At 36.8% G+C, this 26,633-nt stretch overlaps 1 protein-coding gene across 2 annotated transcripts in view; it reads left to right on the top strand.

The window, feature by feature from the left end:
* SHOC2 (SHOC2 leucine rich repeat scaffold protein) overlaps nt 1-25,754 on the top strand; it is a 63,033-nt gene extending 37,279 nt beyond the window's left edge. For both annotated transcript variants that reach the window (XM_041461226.1, XM_041461227.1), the window contains 7 exons: nt 402-539; nt 12,624-12,754; nt 15,445-15,633; nt 16,924-17,046; nt 19,144-19,281; nt 19,770-19,887; nt 21,169-25,754. In XM_041461226.1, coding sequence (XP_041317160.1) covers nt 402-539; nt 12,624-12,754; nt 15,445-15,633; nt 16,924-17,046; nt 19,144-19,281; nt 19,770-19,887; nt 21,169-21,377 — 1,046 coding nt within the window. In that variant the 3' untranslated portion in view covers nt 21,378-25,754. The remainder of the gene's footprint in view (nt 1-401; nt 540-12,623; nt 12,755-15,444; nt 15,634-16,923; nt 17,047-19,143; nt 19,282-19,769; nt 19,888-21,168) is intronic.
* The last annotated feature ends 879 nt before the right edge of the window (nt 25,755-26,633 follow it).

The raw sequence follows: 26,633 nt of genomic DNA, 5'->3' as shown, positions 1-26,633 counted from the left end.
TAAAAACAGATCTTAATTTCTCAAAATTTAATACAATTCATTTACTTAGTGATGTTTTAAACTTCTGATCAGCCTGAAACAAGTGTAAGATGCAAGTTTTGTACTTGTATTCCACAGCTTGAACTGTCAGAATAAAATCAGCCAATAAGTAACATTTCTTTGGAGAATCTATTAAAGCTTTATCTGAGCTTTTCAAAATTGTTGATCAGATTTTAGATCTGACTGATGAAATTATGTAATACCTGTAATACCTTATTTTATATGTATAACTTTATGGTAGCTGTAGCTTTTTTTCAGCTTATCTCAAAATCCGTCTGATTCTATTAATCTCTGTGTGGAGGTCATTGTTAAGAGCTGTACATTAAAGTCCTTTATGTTTTGGTTTTCCTGTGTGCTTTTAGGTGAGTTGTGTAACCTCATAACGCTGGATGTAGCGCACAATCAGCTTGAACATCTTCCAGAAGAGATTGGAAGCTGCACGCAGATCACCAACCTTGACTTGCAGCACAATGAGCTCCTGGACCTGCCAGAAACCATAGGTAGGTGAAGAGGCTGGAGAGGAGAAAATAAATCACTATTTCAAAATGTTCATTAAGGGGAACAAATTTAAGAATGAGTATTTGTTGGTGGCTATAGAATGACTAGTGTTCAGCTCAACACAGCTTCACACTTGAAATATAAAGCAAGATGTGCTTGTTACCTTAAATTTTGCCTTAAATAATTTAAGAATGAGAGTTACAGTGAAAAAAATCCAAATCCATTACTTCTAAATCTTAGGGTGTTCTATGGTTATAAGCAAATGTCTACTGCTTGTTTGTTCATTCTGTAATGTAACGGAGCATATAAAGAAATGAAAGGCTCACTTATAGTTGAAGTGCAGTACTTTGGCAGATAATTTTAACTTACTGCTTTGCCTAAAGAAAAATAAAGCTAAAATAATAAATGTTTTTAAATAATTATGTATATATTATGTTCTTTGATGGAACATCTGAAAAATCTCCCAAGTCCACAAGGTCATCATGCTCTTATGCAATAGAATACAAAGAGTTTGGAACTTATATTGGAATAATAGGCTAAGATATACACAGTCCTGGTTGGTTTCAGTATCTGATATGGGATAAAGCAACAAAATACGCCTTTTCCTATCTCATTAAATCAGTTTTAAACAGATGGCAGAAAAAGATGGCTGCTGTGATTTAAAAAGTCTAAAAGCAAGGCTATCATGATTGTAAGTTCTGTCACCAGAACATATTCAGAAGAATGAACATTATCAGTTTAATAGTATTCAGTGTTGAGTAGTTATTAATTTACTTTAATGCATGGTAAAGTGAGGAACCATTTAATGACACTCCAGCTTTTCTTCTAGCAGTAAATTGTTGAGGATGAAGTTACTGTGGCTTTTGGTTGAGAAAGTTTGACGTGAGCAGAGTTTACACTGATGATGTATCCACTGAACTAGACTTCCTTCCTGGACTGATATTTTTAAACTCTGGAGATCCCATTCCATCTGGAGTTTGCATCTAACTTACACCATTCATAAGTACAGCTTTTATTTTTGTTGCTATTTTGTAAATCTTGCTGAATGTTGTTTTACATAACACTTATGTGTAGTGTATGTGTCACATTTAGGGAGTGAGTTCCCTGGATAAACTGTTAATTATGAGAAAAATTCTCTAAGCAAGTGTGAGATTTCCATATTCAAGGCTTATAGACTAATGCTGTTAATTCCTGAGAAGAGTAGTAGTGTGATTTACCAAGTTGTTTAGTGCCTGGTAGTCACTGAACATCTCAAAGGACCAGAAAAATCTCACTTGTAATATGCTGCAAGACTGTACTTACAGGGAAAGTCTCTGGGTAGGAGAGGCACAAAGTTATTAGGCAGTTAAGTCACTTGTGATGGATAGGAAATTGCTCACACTGCAGTCAAGATAGTTTGGACTCACCTATTTCTTCAGAATGTTTCCGTAAGCTTAGGTGGTTTCTTTTGAGTCAGGTTCATACCTGTTTGAACTGGATTTCGATTTTCTCTGTTTAGTTTTTCCTTTGCATTGTCTTTATAATGTTTAGAAGTTGCTTGCTTTTGAATGTTGGTAGCTGTCTCTTTACAAGCTTATCTGAACTGAATATCAATGTTTCAGAGCTCAAGAAACCACCAAAGATAGCTGAATAATGGTAGGAGACAGGAGTGAGCCATCATGTTGTTAACCTTACTCTAGTTCAGTTTTGCTCCACTCTCTTGTAAACAGTAAGTTAAAAAAAAAGAAAGTATTTAAATGAGAACTTAAAATCAGAAATCCATGTTTGTGCCTCATGTGGTTCACAAATAGAATTTAACAGTGAAGGGGAAAGCTTCAGGTTCCATCTTAAATGATAATGATCAGCCTACATTTATGCGTGTTGCAGAAAAGGCAGCCGTAGCCAGTTCAGCAACATTGGGTTTATTTCTTAGTCATCGCAGTTTTGGTTCAACATATGAAAGCAAGTTGTGGCATGATTTTTAGATTACAGCTTGCTTTGTGGTTGGGATTGTTCAGCGAGAAGCTGAGTGCTGAGAAAAACCCAGCGAGTCAATGGCGCGTGGCCGCGTGCGCGCGGCTCGGGGCGGCCCTTGGGCCTCTCCAGCTCTCACTGCAGGCTCTGTCTCTGCCTGGTGCTTGCCACACTGCTTTTTCTTGCAACATTTCCACGCTTCCAGGTGTCAGGACGCTCACTGTATGAGTGCTGTTAATGGTTCTCAGTTCAGTCAAGCTCTGGGTTACAGGGCAGGGACAAAGCAGACTAAGCACATTTGCTCGTTTTAGGTGTTTGATGGTCTGTGAGCCCATGAGCCTCCTGTTATGGACCAGGCTTTCCATTACTGCCAGGTCTGTCCCCTCTTCCCCCACTGACACCCTTTTGATGGAGGCCTCATTTTTTTCTTGAGAAGGATGTTTTGTCATGCTGCTTTGAAAAACAAACAGCCCCCTTTGCTTTCTATTTCTCCTTCCCCTCCATCAAAAAACCTTAAAGTAGCTTCTGGACTATATAAACAAGCTTTGGTTTTACCACAGCAAGATTTCAGAATCTATCAAGCTTTAAAAAAAGCTTGTTTGGTAACTAACAGCATGTACTGAAATGTGCTGGAGCTGTGAGAAAGGGACATGAGGGTGATGTGCAGGGGAGTGGCAGGGAAGGGATTATGCATCAGCAGTGATTACAGAGGTTGCAGAGCCAATATACCCTCTCTATAAAAATATCAAGTTCTTCTCTCAACTAATGCTGTAGAAGCATGCTTTTGTGCAGTAACAAATGTCAATTTTAGATATTAGTTGTCAGGAAGTGATCTAATGCCTTGCTTTATAGATATTGGCTTAATACATTCATATCTGTATTTCTGTTGATTGAAAATTGTAAAGTACTTTTTATATTAGATCATTTCCTGTAAGAAAAATGAGCTTTGTGGAATGGCTTAGCACATTCCAAGAGTCTCAAGCCCAGAATCAAAATCATAGTGGGATCGTAGCTGTTCAGTGTTTTCATTGCAGATTGCACAGCCACCCCCCCCCCCCCCCCCCCCCCATGTTGTGACGGTTTTTTTTGCTTTTGGAGGGTGGTGGAATTGTTAGCTACCTTTATTTACACAGTGTCTTATCTCTGTATAGTTAGCTGGCACACTAATATATCCAAAAGTTATACAGAAGAAGGTGAACAACCTACCATTTATATTAAAATCATTAATTGAACTTCTGAGTCTGGTAACAAATTTTGGGTGGAGTAAATTGTTTCTTAGGATTACAAGATAGCTTAGATAATTTTGTCTGAAAATACCACATAGTGAGTGTTCTCTCTTTGAACTTTTAATTTTAGTATTCTCTACAAATGTGTTCACAATTTCATATGTAAAAGCATAGAAAAACTGATTTGAGAAAGAAATATAACAGAAACAGAGTTACAGCTTTTAATAATACTGGATTCTTCATCTGCTTTGTAATTTTCTAGTTTTGTGTGCTTACGTGTGCAATTTGATTATAGTAAAATGTGCCATATTCACAGGCATCTAAGGCAACAGAAATTTTAATAAGAAAAGGAATAGTCCGTTGTAAATGTTCCAAAATTATACTTTAAAATCACATAAAATTCTGTCAATGGACACATTTTCCAGTGTCTGATATAGCACTGTTAGTAAGAGATGGTTAGGAAAATGGGAAGTGTATTTACACCTCTGTACTACCCTCCTGCCCTTCTCTGTGGCATTGTAAGTCAGAAGCTGAAATCACAGTTTTCATGATGTTAAATACTATTTATTGATTGATTTTGCTGGTTGAAATTGTGATCCAAACCACGCTTCTAACCTGTTTAACCTCAGTGTACCTCTGAGAGCGCTGCTGTGCTCTTTAAACCTACAGCCGGTAAAACATGAAGTGCTGACCAGAACCAGAGGTATGCAATTGGTACGGCCCAGGTTATACAAAATTGTGGTTGAGAGCTTAAAGTCCCTAGAAGTAAAGATATTTCTGAAGAAATGTGAAACTGCTTTAAAATGGTATTTTAAATTTGGCAGGTTTAGCAAAAGCAGGAGTCTTGTTCTGAAACATCTGAGCACCTGCAGCTCCCTCAGTGATCAGGGGCAACGTTCAGATGTGACCGATGAGTTTGATGTGGTTAATTACTCACTGTTCTGATGAAGCAAAGTGTGGAGGCTTCTGCTCCAGCTTTCACAGCAACATTAATATTCTCAACCTTTAAGCACGACCTGGTGCTTTGGTCAATGAGCATTCTGTTTTGTGGCATCAAGAGAGCTTTGGGAGAGCTGATCAACATTCGGTGCTTTGTCTAAGGTTTTGTTCTTGGACCATGCTGTTAATTAAACTTCTTTAATTGGACTCTGCTAGTATTGGGCAATTGCAAAAGTCCAGCCTTTTCTTTATCTGATTGAAAGCAGTGGCTCCCACTCTAATTTTTGTATTACTGTAAACCCTGTCTAGTTCTTGTGGTGGTCTCATAAAGGAAAACTTCTGGTTCTTGTTGCCTTCAGTTCTAGACTTAGTAAATGTAAAGTAGCAAAATTGACTGGAAAATGTCAGGTGGGGGATAAATGGGAAGTGACTTGCTTGTTTTGTCCTCCAAGTTCAGAAGGGCGGGCATGAGGCTTTGAGGTGTCTCACAATAGTGAAGATCAGACAGTACTGTGTGTGATGGGCAGGGGACGTTTGGGTCTCAGTGTTTGCACGGGCTGATGCAGGTGCTAAAAGCTCAGGGTGTGACATGGCAGTTAGAAGAAAATCAAAACAGTTGGTTCTACATTTGGGAAGTCACTGTTGAATCTTCCCTCACTCTTCAGGAAATTTCAGGGTGTCCTTTTCCTTTTCCCTTTCTTTAGGTTCTTTTCCTGGTATCTGCTGTTGGACAGCATTCAACTGCAGGGGAAATGCAAAGTGAAACCCTGATCTCCCTAAAATAATTCTCACATTACTTAATTGGCTAAAATTGCTAAGATATATTCATGTGTTGTACATTTCTTATGTTTGCTTTATATAGTAGGGCAGACTTAAAAAATTAAACACACCTTTCACTTAGGAAAGGTTAATGTTTTTATCTCATTGCCAGTTAGGTATAAACTGTTCATACAATAAGATTTACATTCATATATATCTTTACTTTCCCAGAAAGGCTTTAAATAGTCATTTGAAAAGGGAAAAAAAAAAAGACAACCAATGAAAAATTAAATAAATTTCAGTTGCTTTGTCTTACTGTATACAGTGTGAATTGAGTAAAATGCAATGCTTTCATTGATAGCTCAAAATAAGGTCCAGCTGTTGTTTTTGTCTCTGTTGCAATGTGAAGTGTTTCGTATTTTTGTAACATTTTCAGCTAATTATAATTTCCATTTTATGTTTTAATTAATACATTTCCAATGTGAACCCAATATAGTTAAATACATACGTATTGCTTTCATTAAAGGTTAGGTTAGCTTCTAGTGGCTAATTAATTCTGAGTTTATTGATTCAATGTATTTATGAAATTTTTTTTCATTTTGTATTTTGGTTGGATGTTCATCCTAAGAGTAGAGTGGGGACAGTTTATTTTAGTGAATGCATGTACCTTCACACAGTAATTAGATGTGGAGACCAGTGTGTACGGATGTATTATAACTGCAGCTCAGCATTTTCAGAATGATTAGTATACTGCAGAAAGAAAAAGCCTATAATCTTATTTTCTTTATGGAAGGAGTTGGCACAAGGGAAGAGTGATTCAAAGGAACACATCAGAATTGAGACAAGTGGGTCTGTGAGTTACTTGCATTTTGATGAACACATATGAAATGAGTTTTAAGTTCAATTTTCATCTAGACAGTTCCAGAAACATGTGACTAAGAGTTTGTGCTCTCTAGCCTTATGCAGATGTTGTGTGCGGTGTGTATTGAGTACCTGAGCCTTTGTTGCTCAGGTTTTGCAAGTATCTTGTGTGCATCTTTCACACAGTCAGCAATGTTACAGTCTGAAATCAGATTGGAAAATAACTGACTGCCTGTGGTCACAATTTAGTGTTTTAATACTGATATGATGAGCGAAAACCTGTCTTTGGATGATACCGTTAGACTGAAAGTAGAGAGAGCTCTTTGCTCTCTTCAGATGGCATTTAAACTTGTAGAGGTGGTAGAGACTAATTTTAAATTAATGTTAAATAGTTTTCTAATAGATAACATCTTCATCAGAACTCCTAGATTTTGCAGAAGGAGGATAATGCACTTTGGTTTGAGCAGGGCAAAAAATGATGGACTTTGATAACTTGTGAATTTGATTTGGCCTCCTACACTGGCCTTCTTGGTATATCAGGAGGTATTGGTGGCTGAAAAGAAAAATTAAAATAGACTAAAAGTCACTTTACTGTTAAACCAGTAAAATTAAGTCAAAATTTGTATTGTGTTTAACTATACTTTTGTATTTGGAACAGAATAATTACATTTCATGCTTTGGCTTTGGTAGTTGGTAGCAATGTTCAGGAGAGATTCCCTTCTGTCCTGCAGTTCTGCTAAGAGTGGTTGCCCTCCCACCCCCATCACTTTCCTGTCCCCATTCCCATTCTTCTAGGGCATCAGCCTTTAGCCAGAGCATATTAAACATTAGGGATGTAGGGATTGTAGAAGGGATTTGTTGTCTCTCAGATGATGTTCGGTGACACGAGTTTAAATTTGTACAAACCTACAAGCTTGATTTAGGAAGAAGGTGCCCCCAGACTAGATGAATAATGGCTATAGGATTTTGTTCTTGTCTTCTCTGCAGCAAGATCACTGAGATGTCTTTTGGGGTGTCTTGTTGGACCAGTCACTTTGTGCTGTTGCTCTCTGCTTGTGGAGTGCAACTGCAGGTTAAACACTTTATCTGAAGCCTTTCATTTTACTCTACAGCTATCAGGGGAACCGGTTTGCTTTCTGATAAGAGATTAGATTAAACACACCAACAGCTCCTTTCACCTAAAAATCTGTTATACAGTTAAAAAGTTGTCACAGAGTTTGGCTGACATCTGGAAGTGCAAAGTGTGGTACAGGCATCTTCTGACTCAGGGCTATTTTAGACCAGGAGCCACTGTTGAAATATCTGAATGCAGTGTTTAATCTCTGTCCACAACTGCCTATCTCCAGCATGTCTGCTATCTCCCATACAATGTGAAATTTATTTCATATTATCATCTTTGTTATTCTCACTGCAAGATTAATATCATGTGGTGTATTAAATTTAATTAATGTATTTTTTTAAAGTGACATCACGTTTAATTTTTTAAAAAAAGTGTTATTAATTTTGGCTGTACTTCTTGCTTTCAGTTAGTTGAAAATGACACCTGGTATCTTTTGTATGCAAACCAGCAAATTTTTTTTGCTAGGAGAAGATCCCTCAGTGAATTAAGCACATGGCACTCTATGAAGTAACATGTGCCCATGTAAAACATGTTCTTTAGTAGGTGACTGCTCATTGTGTGCCAAGTTGAGTCAAATCTAAATCTAAGAATATTTATACAAGTTAGACCATCTGAAGTACTTAATAGTGCCATGTTGTTTGTAGCAGGTTCCTGCAATTTTCTATTGTGTGCTGAAGTTCACATATATTGTTGATAATGATCGTATGGGATTTTGATGTGCACAGCTCTTATAAGTTCAATTTGTGTTTTTAACATTATCTGTAGAAGTTTTGTGTAGTGAGCAGATTTTTAAATTGATCTGATGCTTTTGGTTTATTTAAAAGAAAGCAACTGATCCTGACATCAAATTAGCTTAATGAACTAAGTTTCACATTAATAATGACCTTTCATCTAAGGATAGGGAATTTGAAGGATTATTTTAACTAAGGGAGTGAAAGGAAGAGGTGTGGTAAATCTCAGAAGAAGAGAGCATTTATCACTCAGTTTAAAAAGCACTAGTAGGGCTTTGAATTAGGAATTTGTATTTCTTTGTATTATTCAACTTACCAGTTCCTTTTTCTCTTGATTTTGGAATACTTAAAAAAGAGATGTAGAGACCACTTCAAGTGGTCTTTCTAAAAAATATTGTTTTCTTAGCATAGTTTCCTGCTTTATTTTCTGTCTTCTCTCTTTTTTTGGAGGGGGGGGATTGGAAAACACCTGTTTTTCCTTTGATTAATATTTTTAAGTACCCTTAATAAAGAATTAATTTAAACCAGCTATTTCACATCCCTTTTATTGTATCAGTTTAATTTAATATTTCTGGATTTACATGCTTCCAAAGATTTTTAATTCATTTCTGTGTAAATGAAGCAGCTAATCCTGAGAGAGACATAAAGTCACTCCAGTGAAGGGATTATGAATTCCGTGCTTAGATTGCTTCAACCCTGAGAGCTGGCATCTGCTCATGGGTGTTAATACTGTGCTGGTGAGAAAATGGTCCTGAGACAAGGCATCTGTGAAACCTGAATCCTAAGAGTAACTGTTTTTGACAAAAGTTGAACTAAAGCAAGTGACTTTTCAGTGACTTGCTTAGGCCTGGTGTGAGTTTAGGGCTTAGTCAAGCTTTGCAATCTTATTTTTTAGAAGTAACAGTGAATAAGGCAATTGAGTTTACCGGGTTTTCATAACAGGCTCTCTAAGAAAACAAGTTGGAAGGCGTTTTGCTTGTTGCTTTTCCTGCTGGTATCTGCTTTTCTCTTGTGGTTATCAAACTGTCACGTACATGAACATCTAGTGCAGCGTTTTCTGAGTCATTACCTGCGAGGGGCTGGTTCAGAGCAGCTGCTGAGGTACGGCTTCAGTGACAAAAGTACAACTGCAAATGGTCCTGGTGACAGTCTGAGCTGATCATGATCAGTTGTTACCTTCTGTGCCTTATTCCTTAGACCTAACCTGAGAACCCATCAGCAGATACCTGGTGCTGTTCCATCTCCGAAAGCAGTAGCTGAGCTGGGAATGATGGAGATGAGTGCAAGCACCGTAAAGCAACTGTAAATATGGGTATCAGCTAGATAACCCTGAGCTCAGGGAGCTGTAAGTGGCATAATTTGACGGTTCAGTGCACCAGGTATGGTCTTGAGCATCTTGTGGCAGTTTCTGTGGTAAAACAGTTCATCACTTGGTTTTCATGTTAGCCAACTGGCCGCTGGATCATGGCGGCAAATGTTAACATTGTACTGGTGCATTCCTGTTAAAAAGAAAAGTTAACTTGGACACACTGGGCAGAGGGAAGAGCTGTATCCTGTTTTGTGAAAGTGTGTCTACAATGTGGCTTGTCCAGCATGCAAAGGTAAAAGCTATTAAGGGTTTCCCGCTCTGATACATTCACAATGAGGTGTGTGTATGCACTCCGAGGATGAAAAGATAGCTGAGCCTTATTGACAGAAGACTGAGAGGCTGTAAATGAATTCTGGTTTGAAATGAGAAGGTGGCTCATGTTGCCTGTATCAGCTGGGCTCAGGACAGTCCTTCCAAGAGCAGTGGGAGAGGTGCTACTGATGCATCTGCAGCTGAAATCTTACTGGTTTGTCCTCAGGAATAATTGTATTTAGTGCTGTGGTGTGTAAAACAATCATAAGGAATGTGTCTTCTATTATGCCTTTGTGTGTCTTTCCCATGGAGAAGATAACTAGTAAAGAAACAGTGATAAAGTTCTATTAAGAAATGCTACTTATGATAAGGAGAAATTACTGGGAGCTGCTATTTATGCCTCTTTTCTCCTCATGATAATGTCATGAGGATCGCCAACGTGTGTCATTCTCTTCTTTATGGTACATTTTGACTCTCTCTAGTGGCTGCCTTGTTTCATTTATCTGAAATGCCACATTGCTGGTAGGAAGAGAGCCATATACATACAGCCTGTGCTCACAATCTGGAACTGGCAGAGCAATGTTGTATTGCTAAGCAACAGTTGGCATCATGCTGTCTACGTTCCCTGCTGCCTGAAAAATCCAGATCAGCATCTAGCGCATGTTTTAGGTAGTGAAAAGAATAGTAGGTTTATATCTTATTTTGTGTGAAGTTTGTTGTTCATTCTTTAGTAAAATGTTAAATAGCAATTCAGAGAAATACAGTCAGGGTGTGTTTTGTTCATCCCTAGGATAGCAAATCCCAGTGATCTTGGAGCCTTGCAATAGAATGTTTTCTGTGTGAAGTAAGGCCAGTTTTTTATTCAGCCAGCAAAGCCTGATCTCACAAATACAGCATGAAATAGCTAAGTTATGTACACATCTGTGTCTTTATACTAATGGACTGTAGGATCAGAACAGGTCTCAATTATTCTCTTGTGTGTATATGCATTGCCAGATTTAACAGGAAAACATGAAAATTTGTGCATTGGAGTGCAGTATTGATAGACTTGGATTTTAAATGCCTTTTTCTGATTAAGTAAAGACTTTCTTTGCTGCTTCTATAAAACTTAATTTTATACTTGTTTAGAATTCAGCACTTTAAAAACTAGAACTCAAAATCCCAATTGAATATACTACTAGTTAAGCAGTGGTGTGTAGCTACCTGTTGTGACTTTTGTTTAGTTGTTGATGGTACTAAGAAAAATTTGTTGCTGAGCTTGTCAGATAATTATCACATATGCACTTGAAGACTCATCCTCTTTTTTTCTCGATTTGGAAGATGTAGATGATTTTTGTTCTATATTAAGGGGTTTGTGGGGTTTGAATTTTTTTCAGTTGCAGTTTTATGGAGGAGCTAACGTTTTTTGTTTTCTGCTATTTTTTTGGAGCTTTTTTTTTGTTTCTTTACTTTCACTGCTCTTGTGACTTCTCTGTTTTAGAAACGACTGCAAAATCATACTATATTCTTTCTAGTTTCAAGTTTTTATTATCTATGCTCCCAACTATTTGGTGATGTTGGGACATTTATTTCGACCAGATTCAGGAAAGAGATATTTTCTTGCTTGCTTTGTTGAAAGTTTTTCTCTGTCTAGCACACATACTCTACATTTACTTCTTCCTTCACTGTGCTCCAGTTTGTATAAGGTTTTTGTATAAGTGGACATGCATAGACACTAATACATCGTCCATGTAATGAGCAGTTAGACTGTACATATTAAGACCCTTTCATCTTTTAAAATTACTTCTGGTTATTGATTCTACTATTTGTTAAATTCTGTGTTTCCTTTCTAATATGTTTGTCTGGTATTTCAATTTGCAGAACAAAGGTATTGTGCCATGGATGGTTGTAAAAGAGAGTGTAAATCAGCAAATGTTTTGCAAGGAACTGATTGTGTGCATTAATTGTGTGTTCGCAAACTCCCCTGGTGTGAAGTCCACACCTGCACAGACACCTTTTCTGATTGTAGGGATGAGCCAGAGGTCAAGTTTCTTTGTACAATTTGGCAGTTGGCTTTTCAGTGAAGTTCAAGGCCTTGCTACCTGCAGGAGAGGCTAAATGCCCCAGCACCTTGTAGTTCAACAACATCCTTGAGCAGTTGGTTTTGGTCTTTAGTACTTGTTAGATGGCAAAGGTTGGAGCTAAAGGCAGCTTCAAATAGGAAATTTTCAAGTTGCAAGTTTCTCAAGATTTTTATTCCCTGACAGAAAGAATATCAACTGGGACCATCAGCCTAGCAATATTCAGAAATATTTTTAAATTAACTACTGTCCAGATTTTTGTAGACTTCCTCCAGACTTTTCCTTCAGTATCACTCATAAACTTGGAAATTCTGGGGTTTTTCCTATCACCAATTAAAGGTTTTCTTGCTGTTGGAGGATGGTAAAGCTGTGAGGGTTTTTTTCCCTGCAGAGGAAATTGTTTTGCCAGGGCCTGAATAGTATGATGCATGCCCACTTCTGGTAATATGATTCATGACATTGAATATACTGCCTGTAATTTTAAAAAGTCATTTTGGGACATCTGGAAAAATGATAGTATATTTTGTTGATAGAAAGATCAGGATAGAAGGACTTTTACAATAGGACAATAAGCTTTGCTTGCTTATCATATTATGCAGAACTTCAGAATAATATTTAATATGCACAATCTACTTCTGCATGGTTGACTTCAGCATTGGAAATATATGTATCTCCTGTTTTGGGATGATAGCTCCATTTCACCATTTGAAAATCTGAAGTATAGGGTGAGAGACAACAGAAGAATCAGAAGTCACACCTTGTTCTGTGCGTTTGTGTGATTCTCACAGAATATTAACACCTGTTTTCTACCCGTAGGAAATCTGTCCAGTCTAAGTCGTCTTGGCCTGAGGTACAATAGGCTGTCAGCAATTCCCAAGTCTTTAGCAAAATGCAGTGAACTTGATGAGCTGAACTTGGAGAACAACAACATTTCTACTTTACCAGAGGTGAGGACTGGGGAAGGGATGCTGCTGGAGAGCATCCATGTTTTGTAAAGGGAGTGGAACAGGGGAAATTATTTCATCTTGCATCTTAACTCTGAGGAATACCCTTTGTTTTAACCTAAAAGTAATGTGAATTATGTCAATTGTGTAAATATTAGGTATATTTAATCAGTAGAGAAGGACTAATGTTATACAACTTGAGTCAAAACTGGGAGCAACACGTGGTTGTATTTGCTGTGCTGTATCTTTAGAAAACCTTAAATAATGAGTTCAGATTCCCACCCTTCAAAACAGATAAGTGTTTCTCAGTGTTTCTGCTTTGTGAAGCATTAGTGCCTGGAAGTAATTGTTCAGATGACAGAAAAAAAATCTGATGTGATTGCTTCTTATTTTTGATATTTATTAAATTTCTTTAGAACCTTTTAAGATGAAGACTTTATGACACAACATAGTCTCTTCTGTTTTAATGATGGTCAAACTGCTTTTCTAAGCTGTCATCCCCATGACCCCAAGTTGTCGAAATTACTAGTATGAAATGAGGTTAAAGGTTATCTAAATATGTATATAGCAAACTATAAATAGAAGAAAAAAAAATACACTTGGAATTAGGCAAAGTATTTACAGTAACAAAGGGCAGCAAGTAACTAATTTTCCTCAGATAAATTTCTGAGCTCAGCAATGATAGACTGAAACAGAGAATTTAATAAATGTTTGGGCAAGACTGTAATTTAAGAAAATGCTAGAGTGAAAGCACCAGGCTGCTTTTAGGATGAGAGCTAAGCTAGCCCACCCCACCCAGATGTGTTACAAAAGAAACTACAGTGTAATTACAAAAAGCTAACGTGAGGGATGATTACTTGCTTTAAAACATGTTTAATCATAATACAACCTCTTGTAACTGTGCTGCCTTCTTCAGGTATATTTGCCCACAATATGTTAATACTTAAGTTTGCAGAAGTGTATCGTTTATGCTGTAATCTGCTTAAAATAAAGCATGTTGTGCTATAAGACAAAGAACTGTATTTGTAGAAGAAATTTGTGAATTTCAAAACATAGCTGAAGCTGCTGACACAATGCCTAATAAATATTTTATCTTAAAAGGATGGGCTGGAAGAAAGCAGCTCTCATAGATGTAAGAGCATTGTTCTCTTTGTACTGCCAAAGCTCTCTCGCTTCCCTTCAAATGCATTTAATTACTCTAGGCTATTAGAGTGAATTAGCTAACATATTTTAGATATTTTTTTGGTATACAAGCAGCCTTCAAAACCAGCTTTTTGAAATGCCAAGATCCATCTGAAGCAATGAAGTGTGTTAGAGCTCAGGGACTGCCTAACCCTAGGACTAATATATTTTAGTTAAAGTATAGGTAGAAACAATATTTCCTAACCAAAGATTATACTAATTAATGATTGGATTAGATTAATACTGATTTCAAGATCCATTATTTTATCTGTAGTGAGGAAAATGCCTCACTGATATTTGCTGAGATGCCCCCACTGTCTAAAGTTTTAGCCAGGGCATGTAGGTAAGTCCCTGTTAGATCCTATTTTATTTACAATAATGTTAATAAACTATAAAAGTAGCCAAAGCTTTCCTGGTGAAACAGCAAAGCCATGTTCTCAAAGCATTTACAATGAATATGGAGCTCCATATTCAAATTGCAATCCAGAAATACTGACATTAGGAATATGGTTGGAATCATTATCTTGTTACTGCTCATTCCTGATTGCAGATGTTGCATTATTTATGGTATGTAATGCCATGCATAAATCTCCAATTTCTGTAATACTTAAGCAAATAGGGCTGGATTCAAGTTGGTGTAGTAATAAGCAAAGGTGACACTTCAGCAGTAATTTAGATCTCATTATCCATCTCCACAGTTCCAGCAATGTGCTTGGCACATAACTACTACATGAACTGAGATATGGGCTGCTGGGATTTTGGAATCTAATTAGATTGTCAAAAGAAATAAAACTCTGGATTCAGTGGGCAGCCCTTGCTATCCAGCTTACCTATAGGCTTCTTGCTTTTTATTTTTTTAAGGGGAAAAAAATAGAGCAGTAACTACTTAGGAATATTTTAGAAAGAGGAAAAAAACAATGGAATTTTCCAACCCATCCTATTCTTTTTCTCTGTCTGATTATCTGAAACTATTATGGTATAATTACAAGACACTGACAAGTTGTGATCACAGTATGGATTTTTATGAAGCTACCAAAGATTTGTACTGGAATTATCAAATGCCTCTTTTGGGAGCCATTGTGTGGGGTTGGTATTTCTTTAGGCCCCATTTTGATGTGGGTGAGTTACTGGAGCCAAAACAGCTGCTGGGGATGGGATGGACACACTGCCCCTGCTCTCCTGGAGCAACATGTCCTTAGAAAAGTTGCTTTCAGAGGAGAAAAGTTACCAAACCCCCCAAACCTGTGCTTTTAAATGTGGTATGTTTGCTTTTTTTGTATCTGTCAGCATGCAGGGAAGAAGGGGGAAATAAGGTAGTGACTGATGACTGTGAACAGAGATTGTTGCTGGTGGAAGTTTTATCAAATTTAACACTGGTTTGTGTGTTGCAACACTTCTTCAGGGGATGGACTTGAGGGGGGAAAAACATTTCTCATTAGACCCATAAGGGAAAAGAGATGCATTCAAATAAATCTGTCCTAAGTTCTTGGGTGGTTTTCTTCTTTCTACAGGGTCTTTTATCCAGCCTTGTCAAACTGACTAGTTTAACATTGGCCAGGAACTGCTTCCAGTCCTATCCTGTGGGTGGCCCGTCCCAGTTCTCCACAATCTACTCTCTCAATATGGAGCACAACCGCATCAATAAAATCCCCTTTGGAATTTTCTCCAGAGCTAAAGTATTAAGTAAGCTGAACATGAAGGTGAGGCACAGAAACATGCTACTGTGTAAAATCAATGAGGAGCACTGTTTGCTGCTCCATGAATTCTGGCAGACTTAATAATGTAAGGAATGAATTTATCATGCTGAAGTGGATGCTGCTGCTATCACATATATAAATAATTCTGTATTAGTGTAAAATAGTGCTATCAAGATGTTACTAATTTTCTTTATGTTTTGTTAGTTAAGATTTTGTCACATTTGCTTCAGTTTGAACAATGAAAATAAGACAGCTGGCTGCAAAGTTCTTGAATATCCACTTGGGACACAAGCATGTAGATTTCTCCCTCAGAGACTGTTAAACTTTACGTTATAAACAGAACTATGTAAAATAACTTTTTAAAGTATAGTCTTTCAAAACCTAAGTCTAGAGACTTTTGGCAATATTTGAAGAGCAAAGCAAAAGAATTTTTAAGTGTGCTAATACTGTTAAAGTAGGGAAAAGAGATGATATTTTTCTATGAATGGATTTATTTCAAGAAATGCTTGATCAGTAGCTAAGCTCAGTGACTGTTTTAGAACAGTTTGACACAAATGAATCCTCAATTTGCATTGTCCAGTTTTTTCACATACCCATTTGTAACTTTGCCTGTTTACCACAACTTTGTGTGACCATTTTTTGAAAGATTTTGTGGTGTCTGGTCTAAATCAAATATTTAAAAAATATTTTGAGCAGTAACATGTTCAGAGTAATTTCAGATGCTTTTACTCTGAGCCATTAAAGTGTATGGGGTTTTTTTGGTTCTTTTTTTCTTTTTTTGGTTGTGGGTTTGTTGGCTTTTTTCCTCTCAACAGGGTTTAGGGTGTGGGTTCTGGTGGGATTTTTTTAGTGATGGTGTTTATTCTCTTGATTGATTTGTTTAGATTTTTTTAAAAATCTCTATATTTTTAGGATTAAAACATTTGCTGTTAGCACCTTTGTAAGTCACAGTGAACTTTTTGTTCTTTTTTTTGTGTCCACCATCCATTGTATTCAGCAGAAATAGGACAGTGGTTAAAAAATATTTTTTTTAAAGATCTTGAGGATTATGTGCTTCTAATTTTTGCACTTCAGTTTATCTTAGTAACAGAGAGTCAATTCTTTAAATTGGCACCAGTAATATTTGGTGGAATTTGAAAAAAAAAAAGCCAATTAATAACATTTTATTCTTCTGATTTCATTATCAGCTATGTTGTTATGAAGTATTTCTGTTAGCAGTTTGTTTAATCTGTCAGATGCCTTCCCAACTTCTGGCAAGGACAGACCCTAAATGTCTGATATGTTAAATCACAGGACAATCAGCTGACGTCCCTCCCCTTGGACTTCGGGACTTGGACAAGTATGGTAGAACTGAACTTAGCGACTAACCAGCTCACGAAAATCCCTGAGGATGTCTCTGGGCTTGTTTCTCTCGAGGTGAGAAGAGTAGAAGTTAACAGCTAAGTGAATACTTGCAACACATTCTCTACTTCAGGTTTAAGTAATATTACTTTTGAGTCAAATAAAGCTAAATAAATGTGTGTATCTGTGCTGCTTAATCCCCTGTTGCATCTGTTTGTGGCCGTCGTAAACGGCTTTTGAATGTTCTTTAGGCTCTTGATGAGTGTGCACAAACCACTATGTACAGCTATATTTTTAGCCAGGTGGAAAGAAAATTTTTCTCAACAGGAATCTGTGTTGTAAATGCAATGTTGCTGAACTTGGTTCAGTTCCTGGAGACCAGCATGGAAGCATCAGGGATCAGAAAAACATAATGAAATGTTTGACAGCCAGGGGTGGTTTGAGTGTACCTCTGTGAACCTTGTAGGCAGCCAGGTGGGAATTCCCAGCCTTTGAGGAGGAAGAACTTGTAGGTGAAAAGCATGAACTAAACCTGCTCTGTCCCCTCATCCTGTTTCTCAGGGTACCATCAGCAGAGACAAATTATTGCCTTGGAGGGACAGAAAGACAGAGGTACTTGTTTGGGCAGTTGAGGGGACTTTGTAGGCTCTGTGAGTTGCTGGGAAAAATCTGTTAAAGAACTATAACAAATGGCATATTTGAAATTGCAAATTTCCAGTGTGACTTCTGTGAATATCTAATTATTCCTGTAGTGTGGGGCTAAAATTATGACAGAGTAATAGTTACTTAATAGCCCAGTTCCCTTTTAAGTTACGGCTGTGGTTGATGTGATTGGGAAATTAGTAACCTCTAACAACTGGGTTTGCTGGTGGTCTGTCAGCTGCTGAAGCTGGAGAGCTGCTTGGTTTGCTGACCTGTTACCACTGTGTCTCTCTGTAATTAAAAAATCAAACACAAAGGGCTGTTTGGGCGGTGTTTACACAAAAGTGAAAGTTCCCACAGCAGTGCTAAGTCAGCTGCATTGCACGTAGGTAATATTGTCTGTTCCTGCCTTTGTTTCTTGATATGCAATTAAAACATTACTGTTCTCACTGCTTCGTGCATGTGTAGTGCATAAAGGATGGTCTCTGAAATGCTGCTTGTGCTAATCCTCAGGCACTGGCTTTCTTTCACTTTGATTTTCACTTTGATTCTCACCATGCCTTTGTTTTGTTCCTGCCTCTGGTATTTTCACATTACATGAAACCAGTGAGAGTTGGGATTGTTGGTAGAAGACAGGCACTTGCAGCCTTGACTGGTTGTGTGTGGCTGGCATGACGGTCCACACTGGCTGCTCTTTCACATCCTTATGTTTCAATGTGCCTCCTTAAAGAGCTAGATAATAGCATTGTTTAATCAGTAATTAATTACCTGACTACTCATGGTACTGTTATGAGGCTTGATTACTTCCAAGAACTGCAGGGTTTCTCTGGAGGAAAAATGGTGTATTAGTGTAACCCCTGTTAACTTGCCTGTGAAATAATGAATAACTGTTAACTCTGCTAACCCTGCAAATAAAGATACACTTTTTGGACCTGGGGTATTTATAATTCAACTCAGAAAGGAGGAGAAAAACAAGAGGACATCACTGTAGTAGGTGTGGGTGTGTGATGGCAGCCCATTTTGGAAAGCCAGTGTTCTGCTTAGCTGCTCCCATCTGTGTGTTTATTTGCTGCTGCTGCTCCTAACCAAAGGGACATAGGGAGAAGAGGAAGTACTAAGCTTTTTAAGGAGGCCTTGGCAAGCACAGAAAATAATGTAAAACATGATTGTGAGATGGCTATAAGGAAGCCTAACAAAATGATATGCAGCAAATTCAGGAAGAAATTGTTTTTCTTTGGTCATTTGAAGAAATAAGGTTTCTATTGTTTTTGCTTTACATTTATTATTATGTATAATAATATTTGAAAGAAGTATATACTAAATGTATGTATTTGTATCATTAAAAACTTGAAAAAATTATGTTAAATCACTGACTTGTTTTATTTTTTTTAAATGCTAAACTACTTCCTTAATGTAAATGTAGGCTAATATTGGACTTCATTACTTGAAAATATATTAAAAAAAAGTATCTTAATCTGCTATTTACTTATTTTGTTGCTGAAATTCTGTGTGTGGTGTTTCTTTTTTGAGGTTCTTATCTTGTCAAACAATCTCCTAAAGAAACTTCCCCATGGAATTGGAAATCTGCGGAAACTCCGAGAATTAGATCTAGAGGAAAACAAACTGGAATCCTTGCCAAATGAAATAGCTTACCTCAAGGATCTGCAGGTGAAACAATAATTGGTCAAGATAAACATCTTACGTCCTTTATTTACACCATGCTGATTTAATTGCAGCTTTTTGGATGAGTGGAAACTATTTGAGAGTGGACATAGAAACAAAAGTTAAGAGTCTTGTGCAACTTCACTCACAATTAGTCCCCATTATCTGTTCCCCAGCTTTATTAGTTAATACTGAGCAAAAAATCTGTGAAGGTTTTAACTGTTGTACCATGAGCATGATACCACCCCAGGAATTATTTCAGTCATGCTCATGAAATCTTCTATGTTTAGGCATGTGTTTTATTAAGCACTTTTTTATTTTTACATTCAGTGATGCTTGATAGAGATTAGAAATGTTGATGAATCGTTGAAATTTATCTAGTTCAAATTCTTGAGAGTAGAACCCATTCATTTGTCAGCCACATATCTTGTTACTTGCTGTCATTCCAAGCAAAAATCATCAATTAAATTTGTAAAAATGTGGTTTTCCCTTAGAAATTGGTTCTGACTAACAATCAGCTGACCACCCTTCCAAGAGGAATTGGTCATCTCACCAATCTGACGCACCTTGGACTCGGAGAGAACCTTCTCACACACCTTCCTGAGGAAATTGGTAAGATCCCGTTGTCTGGTTTGATGCAGTGTGTCTGGGCAAAGCACATATCATAGCCAGCTATTTTGCCCATCAGTAAAAGCCACAAAATTAATTTGAAACTTCTAGATATGTGCAGCCTGATGTGAAGGATGTGCCACAGGAATAGCACTAGAGTGATGTGCAGATGAAGAAGGCATGGTTTGTCTCTCGCATCCTCTTTGGTGAGGAGCCATTACAGCTGCTCATCTTATAAGTGCCTCAATGTGAGAAAAACCTGAAATAAACTAAACCCAGAGCTTTGTAATTTATAAGCTAGTGGAGAGAGTTTCGATGCTGTGGAAACAAACTGTGGAATTAAAATCAGTAAGAACATTTTAAATACCATTGTAGGAGTGCAGTTTAGTTATTAAAGCTGGTTGTCTTCACAGATGAGAGAATAGTTACTTATTGTCAGGTGTGACTTTCATGTATCATGCTATCAGCTGCTTCTCATTATTTCTTCTATAGCTTCTCCTTTTGGTTGGTTTTCCATGCCATGAGTCCTGCCAGCTGCTTTCTCTTGTGAAAGATTAAATAGTCTCTTAGGTATAGGAGATGTTTATGGTGTATAAGATGGGAAAGTGGGGAATATTTTGGGGAGGACTTCTATGTTTTTGAAAGGAGGAATGGAAGTCTTAAGAAGAAATTACTCTGTTTTCCAGCTTCTGGTTAACCTGTATTGCAGTGTGTGTAGAGGCAAACTGTAAAATTTTAATGCAGGAAAAAAGTTTCACACTTGTTAGTTCCATTTAATAAATTCATAAATTAATCTTTCTGTGCAGAGAAGTCACACTCTTCTGCTTTTTTACTGTGACATATGACAGTTACAGCTTCAGGTCTTTAATATATGGCTTCTAATTACATAAAAAGAATAGCATAGATATTTTTAAAGAGACAATAGATCCTGTATGGCATAATATTTCCTAGGTCCTTTTGAGCTGTTCCATGTTGCCTGCACTTGCATAGCTTGTGAATGGCTAAGGTGAATTCACTTTCAGTTCTCTTATTCTCTATATTTGCAGTTCATTTATTATCTAAAGGAGATGCCTCAATGGATATTTTTACAGGGAAGTTAAAGCAAATTGGTTTTTGCTTAGGTACTGGTGAACAGAACTTGCTGTGCTTGAGAACAGGAGTCTCAGTGACTCAGGGTTCTGTATAGGAAAGAGTCTTCAAGTGGACTCAGAGCCTCTGTCTAAAAGTTATAAACTGCATGAATCAAAAAGATATTACTACTACTTACTATTTTATTTTAACCAGGTACACTGGAGAATCTGGAAGAACTGTATTTGAATGACAACCCCAATCTGCACAGCCTTCCCTTTGAGCTGGCTCTTTGCAGCAAACTGTCAATAATGAGCATTGAGAACTGCCCGCTCAGCCACCTTCCACCTCAGATTGTTGCAGGAGGACCCTCCTTCATCATTCAGTTCCTAAAAATGCAGGGACCATATCGTGCCATGGTCTGATGCTCATCGACTTGTCCAATACACTGTACAAAATACAAACTGCATTAATGTTGTAATTGTCTGTATATGTATATATAATATAATATATGTGGTTTATATTATATTATATATATATAAATATATAAATAATATAAAAAGGCAAATTTAAGACTGCATTATGTGTTTCTGCTAATAGAGGAATCATAGCCATTTAGATTTTTTTTTAAATTCTGTAAAAATGCTTGTCTAAGTTTTCTTTGCTGAACTTGATGGAAGTTGTCTGAATAATCTGAAAATGCCAGTTCATTTAAAACAATTGCCAATGAACTCAAAGTTTAAATTTAAGGGACAAAACCAGTTTTGCTTAGATTTACTTTCAGTTAAGAGAAATGTATAACCTTTATATAATGAACTTTTCTGTTTTCCTCCCCTCCCCTCCCCCCCCTTTTTTTTTTGGTGTCAAAACCTGAAAGGGTCATGTCCCCTGAGGTTGGTATTTTCTTTTAACTTATTTTGAGATTTGAAGCAAATGGTGTTTTTATATTGTTTACAGTCAGAGTAAATCACTGGATTTTGTTTTATTCTGATTTGCTCTGTTTTAATCAATCATATCTAGAGTTTATATGCCTCTGCTGATGAATTTTTATCAACCAGTTTGTATATGAAAAGCATACTCATCAGAACAACTGGCAGGTGAAAAGGATGCAGTCAAAACAAAAAGAAAAGAAAAAAAAAAAGCTTGAATTCCTTTAAGTCTTGCTTCCCTGAGTTATCAGTTGCAGGCATAACATATCTGAACTGAGCCTTTTGCGGTTGGTCTTTTCTAGCACAAGTAAACCTTTTCAGATTGGTAAAAATGTGGAGTATCCTCAGTGAAGAGCGGTTTTCATTGTGTGAAGTAACAAGTCCATGAGGTCTAACAGTACAGTTAAGTGACAAGGAAATAATATATATGTACATTTTTATTACAATGTTGAGTCATTACAACAGGCAATTTTAAGGATTCCTTATAGACCTTGTACAATAAATGAATGTGTCTTACTTTTAAACACTGCAATATATGTAAGTTTTAAGGTTGGTTAACAATGTACTATGGTTTTATATCTTGACTTGCCTTGTACCTCCTTCCATTATGGAACTTCTGTGTCCAAGCACAATATCTTCACACTGTGCTGTTTTGCTGCTGAACTAAATGCACTTTTCCCCACAGCTGGGGCACTTGCTTCAAAATATTCAGTTCAGTATCTTGATTATTCTTTTTTAACTTCATCCTATCTGTTTCAGTATTAAACCGATCTGTTAAAAAAGAGGCACCTTTTTCATTTGTGCAGATGTTGGTAGCTCAAGAGAAACACTGTAAGTAGTGGACATTCAGTTTTATCACTAATTTCTTGGCTCTTTAGAAGGCAGAAGATGCTTCAGGGAGATTTCCACTATTGCTGCACTTGCAGTTGTCCTTTTTCAGGAGGGTAAGAACTCGAGGCAGTCACATTCCATGGTTACCCAAGAACTGTTCTGTTTATACTCACTGGAATTGCTGCTGGGGTAGTGTGGCTTACAGGGCTGTACCTTTTGCACAAAATCAAATCAATGGATGACATGGGAAATCTGTTTCACATGCAGAAGTTTGGGAATATTATTTCTGGCTTTCAGGCGTGCTTATTTAGACATATTTCCTCAATCTACTTGCATTTTGTTTTGTTGTATGTCTTTTCATTAACAAGGAGTAAGTTTTAAATGGAAGGCAGGTGGAGATATAAAACCTTAGAGGGCTTAAACATGCTGTAAAACTATTGTAGATGTCACTGGATTTTACTAAGTAATGTTCTGTTCTTTCTCACACACTCTCTCTGTCGTTCCTTCCCCCCTTCCCATTTTTTTTTTTTACATCTACTGTAGCTTTTCAGTTTAGACTTTAGTTTATAAAAGGCTAGTTCCTTACAGTTCTGCCTGAGTTAATCTTTCTCAGCACTAAGGAGTTAAAATATGAAGATGCTGAAGTGCTTAGTATCAAGACTGTAATTGAAATTCTGAATATACTGCAAAGTCCGTGTTTGTGCCCTCAGGTCACTAGGGGGGAAACCGGTTTGGTTAATATGGTTCCTTAAAGCAAAAGTGGCGACCCCTTGTGTTTCCAAACGTCTTGGTCTCATTCCCTGTCTGCTCCTCAATCCCGTTTTTATAAGAGTTCAAGGGATTGAATTTGTTTAGATTGTAAATATGTTGATTATTCACCTTGTTAAGGTACATGGTTAATGACTGTATGATTGGAGCTGACCCTCTCGCACATAAATTCCTGTGGAGAAGTTGGTTACCAAAATAGTGCTCGTTACACTCACTTAAAAACAAGCTATTCTTTTCAGTACACTTATAGGAATAAATAAAGCTATGTTTTAATTCATTACTATATTAAAAATAGGATATTTTTTTCAAACTATCTTTGTACTATTATGGTTGTTGCAATGCCAGATAATCCTGAGCCCTGTTTTAGAAGTTTAATTTTATACATTTCGAGGTGAATGCTTATTTTTTCAGTGTCTCAAGGGAGATGTGAATAAGAGCAGTGTGAGAGAAGTTCTGGTGCAGGAGAAAACAAGTCAGAAGAATCTGAAAAGTTCTTTAAAATTATCTGAAAGTTTAAAGCATTATATATCTGGCACAGGTTGGAAATACATGTATATAAATCCTTATAAGTACAATACATGGATTTATATCCAGATCTATACATAGATCCATATAAAACCAGCCATTTTGATCATTCAAAATGGTCTTACCTCCTGAAATAACAGACTTTTGCATTTCCCAGGATGCTGGGTTGTTAACTGTTGTAGATTCTAGGTGGTTTTATTGCCTGGTGACATTCAGTTGAACACACATACTGACTTACACATGTTTAAAAATTTTATTTGCCCATATCAGTTAAAGTATGAATTGAAAGAATGTCATTCTGACAACTGTATGTATACATAAATACAAAAATGTATTTGTGTATCTATACATGTATGAAAGCATAGACAAGGTAGAGAAATAAATTATTTACAGCATTTTTGAAAATAAGATTGAGAAACGAGTGATTCCCAGATACTTGTATTAAGTGTTTATTCTCCTTGCTATACTGAGGGAAATAATTTAGAACTGTTACTGAAAAATATGAGAGTCTACTTTGGGTGAAAATCATGACCTTGATTACTTGTCCATAGCCAAAATATCAATTTTGTAGGTGTCTGTGCCTGTGTACATACATACTCATGACCCATAGACACTATCCTGAATCATGCCTTGATTTAACAAGCTAAATTGTTATAGACTGTGTAGTATTATGGAAGTCTGGAAAGGTGTAAAGCAGATCAGAGATTTGCTAAGCCATGAAAAGAAGGAACAGTTGCTGTTGTGACTCACGTTGGTCACAATATTGCATTTTAATTTGCTAAATAGGAGGTTTTTTTATAATTCTCTGCAAAAGTTTTTTAGCATAAGCCTTTTAATGTTGTGTTTCTTACTGTCCCATATTCAAGTTTGTCACCAGAATTGTCTGGTGTAAGTGCAGTGGAAATGCTGCTTGTTAAGTTGAGTCACAGAGTTGTATAATTGGGACTTTCCATTTTGACTTCATGCACCCTTTTTAGAAGGATTTGGATTGTAGAATATTCGCTTCAGTGCCTCTTTTTGATTCAGTATTTTTAGGAACGTGCATGTTTAGACATCTTGAAGGTTGTGTTTGTTCATGATTTAGACAATTGATACTTGGATTGTCTCTCTGGTTAGTGCTTAAACCCATTGTGTCACCTGGAATTCAAGTGTCATCTTCAATCCTTGGGATTTGAAAAATCTCTTTTATTTAACAATTAGAAAGCTTTGAGAGGTTATTTTTTTCTCCCCCTTTTTTATTTTTTTTAACCCAAAACTAAATTAAACTTCTAAATCAGCACAAATCCATATCAGGACACTTTTCATATCTGGATGCAACGAAGAATTTTCCTGTCAGTGTCACACCTCAGCTGTATCAAAAGAAATGCCAAAATAGCTTCTAGTTAGAAACGTGCAGTTGGTGGTCATTTGCACAACACAAACTTCAAGACACAATAAGGATGATTACAAACAAATGATAGGATCTACAAATGGGTTTGTTTTCACATTAGCAAATATCAAAAAATTATGTTTATTATTATTCTGATTTAGATCTTAACCAGGACTGCACAGGACCTTTGCTGTGGAAAAATATCAGACCACACTAATTTTGTGGTTAAAACCGAAGTGAGAGTGTAAACAGTCTACAAAAATGTACTTTTAATCTGAATTATTGTAATGTTGTTATGTCTATATAAAAGATTGCCTTGCTTTTTTATAAGAGTCATTCTGTATCAATGCATTCATTATAAATAGTATATTTGTAAATAAGCTGCCACTGAGTCTTTTCAAAGTTTTCTAGTATTTCTAGTCTGACACTAACCTGGATGTAAGTCTACTTTTGCAGCACTTCAAATTATTAAGAACTGCGTTCTCATTATATACTTATTATTCTCCAAAAGATCTCAAAATATAGATTTTCATGTAGAGCAATTACAGGAAACTTCAGAAGTTGGATGATAGTAACTTCTTTACTCAGAGTCGTGTAGACTGGAGATCTTCTGTACAGCAAATATTGGTAAAAAAATTTTATATTCATTTTGTTATGTTTTAGTGGGGCATGTAGTAAAAAAATCCTACAGCTTTCTCTCTGATGGCAAAAATAAATCTTGGATTTTAGTGCAAAACGCATTTCAGCAGCAACAAAATTAAAGTAGGTATAGAATTGTGATGCCTAAAAGACCAGCATTTAATCTTTAGGTTTAATAAAAGACAGTATTGCCAAGCTGCCATGGCACTGATTAAACTGATATCTTCCAGCTCTGTCAAGCTCATTGCATAGAGTGCTTCAAGAAAGTCATGCTTACATTGTGCCCTACAAACAAACAAACAAAAATCCAGTGTCCTTGGAAGTCAGAATAGAAAGACCTCAGCATTTTGGACATGAGGAAAGAGGACGAGGACTGCAGCTGGTTGCTTTAAAAAGCTGGAACCAGCTCTCAGAGTGTGTAGCAGTCACTCATGCAATAATGAGTGTTTCTGTCATTTCATCGGGTCCCTGCTGATTAAAATAAGTAGAGGTCTGATCAAAATACCTAAATTTTGGTCTTTGAGGTGAGTCAGTCCCTGTCACCATAAGTGATCCAACAGTCCGAAAACAAGCCAGTGTCCTCACCAGCATGGCACTCCCTGCCGTGATGTTGGACCAGC

The sequence above is a fragment of the Pyrgilauda ruficollis genome, unplaced genomic scaffold (assembly GCF_017590135.1).
Source record: "Pyrgilauda ruficollis isolate IOZ18807 unplaced genomic scaffold, ASM1759013v1 scaffold15, whole genome shotgun sequence".
In the NCBI taxonomy this organism is placed as follows: domain Eukaryota; kingdom Metazoa; phylum Chordata; class Aves; order Passeriformes; family Passeridae; genus Pyrgilauda; species Pyrgilauda ruficollis.
The sequence above is the reverse complement of the archived record's forward strand: the minus strand, read 5'-3'. Positions and strand labels throughout refer to the sequence as shown.